Source organism: Triplophysa rosa, unplaced genomic scaffold (genome assembly GCF_024868665.1).
Source record: "Triplophysa rosa unplaced genomic scaffold, Trosa_1v2 scaffold7_ERROPOS2916172, whole genome shotgun sequence".
Lineage (NCBI taxonomy): Eukaryota > Metazoa > Chordata > Actinopteri > Cypriniformes > Nemacheilidae > Triplophysa > Triplophysa rosa.
In genome coordinates, this window is record NW_026634816.1 from 42,454 (window position 1) to 52,420 (window position 9,967).

Here is a 9,967-nt window from a genome sequence, read left to right on the forward strand (position 1 = left end):
TGAGCTTCTCTAAATAATTCCCATTTATACATGACTTATAACAATAACATTCTGTCATGTGATGTACAATCGAAAAAATGGTTATGATCATTATATTCCAGTTTAGATTTCTGTGTTTTGGATTCAAAGTGAAAAATTTAACCTGATAGGCCTATATACAGCAAAAGGTTTCCCGGTTTGAGCCCTGGCTGAGTCAGGAGGCTTTTCTGTGTGAAGTTTGCATGTCGTCCTGGTGTCAGTGTGTGTCTCTCCTGGGTACTCTGGTTTCCTCCCACATTACTTAAACATGCAAGTCTAATATGCAAGTCAATTGGAGATGCTATATTGTCCTTCTCCAACTTGTTTGTAAAACAAATTGTGTAGATTAACCAGTTCTCGCTATGAATATAGCCATAGATGCTGAAATGACGTTTAAAATACTGTAATGATGATTAAATCTACACAAAAATTCTGCAGTCAAAGTATTATCCAATATCATATATTATGTTATCAGAGTGACATTAATATAACACATTAAGAAACATTTAAAATTCATGTTTAATCTATTAATGTAATTAAAAGAACAAGAAATGCTGTTGGGCCCATCGTCTGTCTTTTAAAAAAAATAGTCATGATAATATAGGGAATTAAAAACAATTATGTGTATTCGTTTTTATTTTATGCTATATGTACTGTATATTTTTAAAAGATCCAAGTTCCCTGTCTCAGTTGTGTGAAATTAGGTTCTCTGTGAGAAGATGGGTTTTATTGTGTGATCTTGGTTTCTGTGTTGTTCTTTCTGTCTATATAATCAGGCACCTCAAGACTTGTTGCTGGTTCTCATTTGTGCTCTGGGAGAGTAGAGATGTATTTTGGAGGAAGATGGGGCACAGTGTGTGATGCTGCGTTTGATGATCAGGATGCAGAGGTTGTGTGTAGAGAGCTGAACTGTGGGGTTCCTGTACAGCTGTTGGGAGCAGATGCTTTTGGTGAAGGAGAGGGACCCGTGTGGACACAAGACATTCAGTGTAGAGGAAACGAGTTGTCAATTCAACACTGTTCATCATCACCTTCACATGAAGTAAACTCCAACCACGATAATGACGTGGGACTGATATGTTCCGGTAAAAGAGTTTCATGTGACTATACCAACTACTATTGAACTGTACAAGCAATTTCATCTTTTTTGATAAATGTCAGTCCTGAGATCATTGACTATTAAACAAAGTTAAGTCTGGAGAAGTACTCAAATTATTAATATCCTTAAAACATCTGTTTTATCTTTTGTCAAGGTTACACTGACTTCAGACTGGTGAACGGCTCTGATATCTGCTCTGGTCGAGTTGAGCGTCAGTATTTCACCGAGTGGGGCACAGTGTGTGATGGGTGCATGAATATGAGAGCTGCCAGTGTTGTCTGCAGACAGATGAATTGTGGGATTGCTGTGTCTGTTGTGGGAGTGGACTGGTTTGGAGAGGGATCTGGTGAAATCTGGGCTGATGTGTTTGATTGTCAGGGGAATGAAACACAACTCTCACAATGTTCAATCTCTTCATGGAGTCGAGCTGAATACTCTCATGAACAAGATGTTGGAGTCATTTGTTCTAGTGAGTCAACTTCACTCTCTCAATAACACGATGAGAATGTAAGACATGCAAAACACTGTTTGATTAGTGAATGATTTACATTGATAGTTGTTATACCACCTCAGATGTGTAGACTTGCAGTCTTACTGAATTTGAAAATATTTTGCTAAAATGTCTTCTCTATACAGATTCATATCTGGCTCTTCATGATGGAACAGTGCTGTTGTCTGGAGAGAGAGAGTGTGGGGGGGAGGAGGCAGTCACCTGCCAAGGTGAAAATTAAAATGTTGTAAACTGTTCAAATTGTAAATTTAGTTGTTAATTATTATTATTTGTAATTACTGTTTCTCTGTATGTCTTATCTCAGATCACAGGTCCATCAGGTTGGTGGGTTCTGGTGGAGATTGTGCAGGGAGGCTGGAGGTTTTTCACAAAGGCTCATGGGGGACAGTGTGTGATGACTCCTGGGATATTAAAGATGCTCATGTGGTGTGCAGACAGCTGCAGTGTGGAGTGGCTCTCAGTGGTCAGCCAGTACCAGCCTGGTTTGGTCCTGGTTCTGGACCCATATGGCTGGATGATGTGAACTGTGAGGGGAATGAGACGTCTCTGTGGAACTGCTCTTCACGGGTCTGGGGAGATCATGACTGTAAGCACAAGGAGGATGTAGGAGTCGTGTGCTCAGGTAAACACTAACCTGCAGTGATGGAGTAAATGTTGTATGTGTTACATTTGCAAATATTAGATATGCTTTTAAAGTATTTATATAACCCATACATTGATCAGACACATCTAGTTTTAAGTGCATACGTAAATGATAATTAAGTACCATTAAAACTTGTGGTGTATTAGCAGACTGTGAGTAATTCCATTGCTCTTTTCAAGCTAGAGTTTAAAGAGATCAGGTTAAGTGAAGGCTGTGAAGGGAATGTGGAGGTTTTCTACAATGGATCCTGGGGTAATGTTTGCTACAATCAGTTGAACAGAGACACAGCGAGTCTGATCTGTCAAGAGCTCAACTGTGGAAGATCTGCCAGTGAACCCAGCTTTACAGATGGACTGAGGTCTCGGAATTGGCTGGATTATTTTAAATGTAGATCTCATGACTCCACTGTATGGCAGTGTCCATCTTCACCCTGGGCACAGAATGATTGTGAAGGTGAAGCGGCCAAAATTACCTGCTCTGGTGAGAGAACATTTAAATAACTGTATACATGTTTCTAAATATTTTTGAGAGTCTAATTGATTTCTGAAAATACAAAGCTAAAATGACATTGAAAGATTTGATGAATGTTATTTCTATAATTTCCTTTTCAATATTTAATCTATTGTATCATGTTACAGTCTCAGAAGAGGTGGTTCATAATGTTCCCCGGAGTCGTCTGACATGTTCTACCTCACCATCACCTCACCAGAGACAATGTTCAAGTATGTTTAAATAAAAATATGACTTAAATAAGTATTACTATAAACACATATTTTTTCATTCATTACATTAGATAAATATTTTTGTTGCCTATTTGTATTCCACATTTAATTCAAAGTAAATGCTGTGTGATGTGTGTGATGTAGGTCATGTTCCTCTCAGACTGCGTGGAGGTAAAGGCAGGTGTTCTGGGAGGCTGGAGGTGTATCATAACTCTGAGTGGGGTTCAGTCTGTGATGATCTGTGGGACATCAGAGATGCTCAGGTGGTCTGCAGGCAGCTGGGTTGTGGAGCAGCATTGAGTGCTGATGGGAATGAAGCGTTTGGTGCTGGTGAAGGTGTTGTGTGGCTGAACAGAGTCGAGTGCAGAGGGACTGAGATTCACCTGTGGGACTGTCCTCACATCCTCAATAAACACACTGACTGCTCACACAAAGAACACGTTAGACTCATCTGTGCAGGTGAGAACAAAACACTGAGTGATGAATGGATTATAATTTCAGCAGTTTCTTTAATGTGTGTTTTGTTTTACCATGCACAGATTTGTCTGTGTCCACCACTGCTACAACAACAACAACTCAATCTCAGACTAACAAGAGCCCAGTGACTTCTCAAACTCCTCCAGCAGCGTCTCTCTTCATTCCTCCAGTGGTTGTTCTGGGAGTTTTGCTCTTACTGCTCTTAGTGCCGCTGCTGATACTGATTCAACACAACAGAGTGATGAGGAGAGGTACACACATCCACACATCACATACAAGAACACATCTGACTTATTGAACTACCTCAGACATCAACATCAATCTTACTAGAGTCTTGTTCAGTGTGTCATCAGTCATGTGTGATGAACTGACAGCAGGTTTGTGTGTTTTACACTCACAGCTCTCTCTAAGAGGAGACACTGGACTCAGACTGAAGCAGTTTATGAAGAGATTGAGCACAGACACAAACACAAACACTTTAGTCAGAGAGGTGAGTCTTTATGTTTATAATGTGTTGAAGGTTATATATGTACATGTATTAATTGTTATTCTGTCTTAATAAAACAAATCTGATGTGTAATTATTAAAGCTAGTGTCTCTTGTCAGTGTCATGTTTGTGAAGTGTGTAATTCAGTGTAAGTTTATGGGTTGTCTGTCAGTTTGTATTGAGATGAATGTGTAGTTTAGAGTCGATCAGACAGCTGATGTTAGTTCTGTTAAACCTCCTGCTTCAAACCACAGAATTCCTCTCACAAAACCACAGAGCTGCAGGTGCATGTGTACAGGTGTGTGTGTGTGTGGGTTTGTGTGTCATCCTGTGATTATTTTTGGAGGCTAATGTGGAGGGGGTTTATATGCTTGTAAATATACTGTATGTGCAATGCGTGTTTGTTTTCTTCCTGCCGATATTTCTGAGTCGACTGAGAAATGGATTCATATTTAACACGTTTTCTGTGATTTAAAGTTAATTCAGTTTCAGGCTGTTTGTAATGATCAACATGTTTCTGAGTGTTCTGCTTCACTTTAACAGGGAGTCTCATGTCTGAAGAACAGTATTCTGGGTATGAAGATGTTGAAGATGACTTTCTCTCAGGTTAGAAGACTGTGGATTGACAAACAGCTCATTTGATTCACAAATTTAGTATATACAGTATATGTATCATATAACAACACTACAATCCACAACACTAAACAGTTTAAGTGTCATGTTTTTATCTTTTTAGATAAAAAATATAATATTGAATATTATGATGATGTCATCAATGGCAGTGACCTGAAAGGTCTGTGACTTTATTGACTGATCTCATTTGTTCATTTTGATTTTTTTTATTGTCATGGACTTATACCTACAAGACGTCATTTACTGTTTTGTTGTCAACCATGTTCTGTGTTGATGTAGAAGAGATGGTGAAAAAAGTCCCAGCAGAATACTATGATGATGTCATCACTGATGGATTAAAAGCGGACAGTGAGACAGGTGCAGTTCTGTTATTCTGGATTAGGATGAAATATAAAGTCTGTGCATAAAGGAAAATTTACTTTATAGCTCTGCGAGTATGATGACGTGTGTCTTATTTCACATTTGTAGAAAACACACTGGAGAAGTATGATGATGTCATCACGGGACAGAACTTTGATCTTGAAAAAGGTGGTTTTACTTTATTTGTAGGCTGTTTATTTAACAAAGATCATAGCAGTGATTCTCAATAATACTGATAAAATGCAGGTTAATTGGCAGTTTGTCATTCTGATGGTTTGTGTTGATCTGTTATGTACGCGGACACTCCAGAGAATTATGATGACGTCATTAACGGACAGAACTTTCAAGATCTAATAGGTAAGTTACACAGCAACAGAACAGACACACAGGTGAGTTTATCAAGTGTACTCAATTAGACTCAGAAAGGAAGATGTGTCCACAACACACGAAAAAAATGACATATACATAGTATATAATAACATTACATTACGAAACACAATGTAGTTCTATAAAATATATTTTCCATGTCATGTGATTTCATCAGGAGTTCACGCGGAGTATGATGATGTGAAGAATGACAGAGAAGATGTGACAAACCTGTTGGGTAGGTTTTAATTTCAGTAAAATATGTATATTCTAAGTTACATCTTTATAATGTCTATTTAAAAACCCTTCTTTAAATTGGCTTTACATCTTTATGCATTTAACACAAAACAATGTGAATGTGGTTTTTTACACAACAGACTATGACGATGTGGGGGAGGAGTCACTCAATGTGGGACAGGCTGTATGACTCAATGACCACACCCACTGTCTCATGTCATAAAATCACATTACCAGCAGCTTCAGGAGCTACGAGGAGTTTAAGTGATCGAATTTTATCACTTAAACTACAGTGCCTTATGTTTTTATGATATTTCAAATATGTTTGTATTGAAAATCACATGCTTTGCAAATGTAGGAAAAAATTGTCTTTAGTATTTGAACTTTTATTTTATTATTAATGCTATTTTAGACAAGAGCATAAATGAAATGTCAAATAGTTTCATATTGTACAGAATAATGGCTTTAGTTTTTATCATATAAACTAATGCTTCAACACTGCTCCTGCTGCACGAGCATGTGCTGCTTCAATGGGCTGTGTGAACGCTCTAACCTGTTAACATGAGCGCGGAGAAAAACTAGAAAACAGTCACATGTAGACATTTCTGTTCCTTGTATTGTAGAGACTCTGAGTTTTGTCTTTCAAGAATTCCTACAAAGACAAGCACAATAAAACATACATCAGCCTTTTGCCAAAAATTGAAAGAGTAAAGTGTATGTGCTTGACATAATGGCTTTTCTTTAAATAAATACCTTACGTGCAAAAACTAATCTACTGGATGTGATTATGTAAATAGTACATTTGTTCTTTTCTCACCTCTCTTTATCCTGTCAGCTTCTTCTTTATCCTCTCGTGATCTTTAGACTCTTATGTTTGCTTTGGAAGAGCAGGGTCTTGTGGGAGCTGAAGACACAGATCAGAAATGTGGTTTTATCAATACAAATTAATGTTAATATTGGGTGAGATTTTGAGTAGTGCTTGAGATCCATCATCAGATTTGTTGCACGAGTACATGTAAGATTATGTTCTCTAAATACAGCCAAGGTACAGAAGTTTAAAGGCAACAAAACATCAGCATATAAGAACATATTAAAACTGTTGCCGTTTGTATTTAACATGATAAGTTACAAATATTGTTAGAACGACGTTTTGTGATTATTAACTATGCTTAATTATAAGGAGTTTAAACACTAAACTCGCTATTATAGCACAAAACAAACAATCAAATCTCTTAACTGTCATTAGAAACTAATCATATGATGAACCGCCATGTGCAACATCTTTTTAAACGTGTTTTCTTTAAATCCAGCCTCTAGTTTTTGCCTTTTTAAAGGTTTTAAAAGACTTAACATTGACCATTGACGACAACAACAAAGCACTTACCCGAGCACAATGATGACGTACGAATGACTTCAGACATTATTAATCAAAAACAAGACATCGATTGACTCCTTAACGTTACGTCTGATACAAAATGTGCAAACAATCACAGACGGTAACTCACAAACGAATGATAGTTTTCCCAGTTCTGTTTCAATGAACAGTTTTATATATTTAAGAAACTTCTCATATATTGCCCATACAGTGGAGTTTGACGCGCGTGAAGTTTGGAGCGCGTTCATGTGTGAGATCAGAGTGTTGTGTGCTGTTGTTCCAGTCATGAGCGCATGATGGCAGTAGAGTGTAAATTGCCGATTATAAATGTTATTTAACTAGTCGTATTACTTTTAAGTGTCTGATCTTAATTTCAGTGTGTAGATGGAGCTGTTGCACAATCTGAGACTCATGACTGGAGACACTGTATCTGCATATAAAGATCACGTGTGCTATTATATACCGGATGAAACTGTAAGAAGTCCAATGAGACGCAGGTTATGTCAGTTGAGGATTTTTAAAGAGTTTTAAAATAATAATGAAATAGAGGTCGAGTGGGGTAAAATGTGTCAGTGGTTAAAATTTGTCTGGGGGTTAAACACTTTTTGTATTTCCTTCTCTCAGAGACTGTTTTTAGTAGAAAGCCAAATGTTTTATATGTTAAACCCACATATGTCAGCTACTCACCTACACTGCTGTAACATGCGTATGTATGATAATATACAAACAATTTATACTTGAACAGACAAATTCAAATGTTGCAACTGACCCCATAACAGAGGACAGTTGCAACACTCCGCAGGGACGGTTGCAACCGTAATTAAAATTTAATAAAAAATATTCTTTAACATAATTTTGGAGTTTCTTTACTTTATTTGTGAACAAACAGAATCTTTTAAAAGTCAAACTGGCAAAATATTTTAAATAAAAAAACAAGATACTGAAAATGTAGCCTACTGAAATACTGGTGAGCACTTCTCTTAAGACCCGTGAACCTCCCCGGACATCTGTGTTGAAGTGTTTTGGGCTCTTGATCTTCATGGTGGTCGTGTGCGGTTGTCTGGAGAGAGAGATTGTGAGGTGGACGTTTACATCCATCAGGTCTGGAGGAGAGTTCTGCTGGAGTTTCACTGAAATATTTGTGGTCTGCAGAAAGGTGATATAATTAATAAAACATAACTCTCCTAACCATTACAAACACTTGTCTCTTAAACCATATTCTTTCTCGTGGCTTTGTGTATGAGCACCATGTGCAAAAATATTTTTACGATGTTAATTCAATGGAAATCTACTTTTCGGTCATTTAAAGTACTGTGAAACATTTACCGAAGTTTGCTGCTTCAAGGGGCTGTTTCATGAGCAGGGATGACGTAGGCTACTAATCTAAATCAAACATTTAATACTCACGTGTTATGGCAAAAGCCGGACAGTTCGCTTCTTATATGCTAGATTTACTCTTTTCTGTTTTAATGACCAGTTTTTATACATTCACGCACCGAGGCTGCGCACACAGCGAGCTTTTACACGCGTGATGTTTGAAGCGCGTTCATCAGTGTTGTGTGCCGTTGTTCCAGTCATGAGCGCATGGCGGCAGTAGAGAGTAAATAAATCAGTCTCACGGTGGCATTTGAGCTGCTTATTAATGTTATTTAACCAGTAATATATGTTATTTTTATTCTGCTAGAGAGTGAGAACACATTTAGTTTCTGCAATGCCGCAAAAAAAGCTTTATAATAATAATGAAGTTGTATACAGTCTCCCTTTATTCTAGGAAAGTGTGTTGAGAATTGCTGCTGTAGAGATTTTATATAGACCATGAGCAGATTATGACTCGCAAGAGTCCCTGGCCAGTTATCGCCAAGAATTGGTTTTGGCTTCAAAATGAAAAAAAAAAAAAATCACCAAAAGGCCACAAATTTGAGTCATAACAATTTTGTACCTACAATCACAAACATGGAACTTTCATTGAAGTCTTGTTTGAGAGGCCTTATGCTATAGGGCTCATATAAAAATGTATAAAAAATCAATAAACATGGGTGATGGGTTTGATTGTGCAGCCTAAAGTCACATAAAATTAAGCAGGATAATTTGACATAAGCTCATAAACTCTTTCCATGACGTATGTGTCAGCCCGAGGGCGGGGATATACTGACTGTCCAATGACCAGGCTTAAAACTTCCAACAATCCAATAAATTCATGAAGGACAAACTCACTAATTTTCTCTCATGATCTCTAATTCATCTATGCCCAGCTCCTGTAGTTTGAAGCTTTATGACTTTGTACTTTCATGCCACCACTGGCTCTTTCCTGACATCTTTACAATGTTTTCCAAAACTCTTTGGAGGATGAACACTGTTAACATGAGGAAATCATGGCTTATTCATTGATCTTTCAAAGTAATTGTTTGAGCAAAAATCTACATTAAACTTAGACAGTGAAGATTCTTTATGTAGTCACATGACAACATGAACTGATGCTTGATTGACAGTTCTATAACTGCCATCTAGCGGATACATAAAACATTACAATACTGAATGGGCATAAACTGTAAATGCTGCTTCAAATAACATAGATATTTTCTGTAGACATGATTGATTGGTTTTATATAGAAGTGCTTTTTTAGTTATGCAAGATATTTTATTTTATTTTATTGATTTTATTATAGATATTGTTGATTTTGTTTTATGCTTTATTTTTATATTACTAATAATTTAAAATGATTAAATTAAACAGAATAGAAATATCCATTTACTATTTTATTCTTAAATGTTTAATATATTTCATTCACATTTATGAAAGGTGTACAGTATAGGTATAGGTACATACAGTATCTGAGTGTGTGTTTTAAAGTGTGTGACGGTGTGTGAAGGGATCATATAGTTTCCTGCACATGACAGGATTTGATGTTGAATAGATACTGGAGGGTTTGATTACTATAATTTATTGGGTGTAAATTTATCTTCAATCTTGCAGGTGTTTGTCTCCTCTGAACATGGAGGGAGGAGTCTCGTTCATCAGCGCTGACGTTCTGCTGATAT

The 9,967-nt window shown here is 37.0% G+C and overlaps 1 protein-coding gene across 1 annotated transcript in view; it reads left to right on the top strand.

Moving 5' to 3' along the window:
- The window catches only part of LOC130551243 (deleted in malignant brain tumors 1 protein-like), a 29,901-nt gene extending 23,540 nt beyond the window's left edge, over positions 1-6,361 (top strand). The window contains exons 36-51 of the mRNA XM_057328797.1: positions 795-1,103; positions 1,272-1,586; positions 1,754-1,837; positions 1,933-2,250; positions 2,455-2,751; positions 2,910-2,993; positions 3,138-3,452; positions 3,533-3,721; positions 3,871-3,960; positions 4,501-4,563; positions 4,694-4,750; positions 4,870-4,947; positions 5,059-5,118; positions 5,260-5,307; positions 5,495-5,554; positions 5,694-6,361. Of these exons, the coding sequence (XP_057184780.1) occupies positions 795-1,103; positions 1,272-1,586; positions 1,754-1,837; positions 1,933-2,250; positions 2,455-2,751; positions 2,910-2,993; positions 3,138-3,452; positions 3,533-3,721; positions 3,871-3,960; positions 4,501-4,563; positions 4,694-4,750; positions 4,870-4,947; positions 5,059-5,118; positions 5,260-5,307; positions 5,495-5,554; positions 5,694-5,743 (2,417 nt within the window). The 3' untranslated portion in view covers positions 5,744-6,361. The remainder of the gene's footprint in view (positions 1-794; positions 1,104-1,271; positions 1,587-1,753; positions 1,838-1,932; positions 2,251-2,454; positions 2,752-2,909; positions 2,994-3,137; positions 3,453-3,532; positions 3,722-3,870; positions 3,961-4,500; positions 4,564-4,693; positions 4,751-4,869; positions 4,948-5,058; positions 5,119-5,259; positions 5,308-5,494; positions 5,555-5,693) is intronic.
- The last annotated feature ends 3,606 nt before the right edge of the window (positions 6,362-9,967 follow it).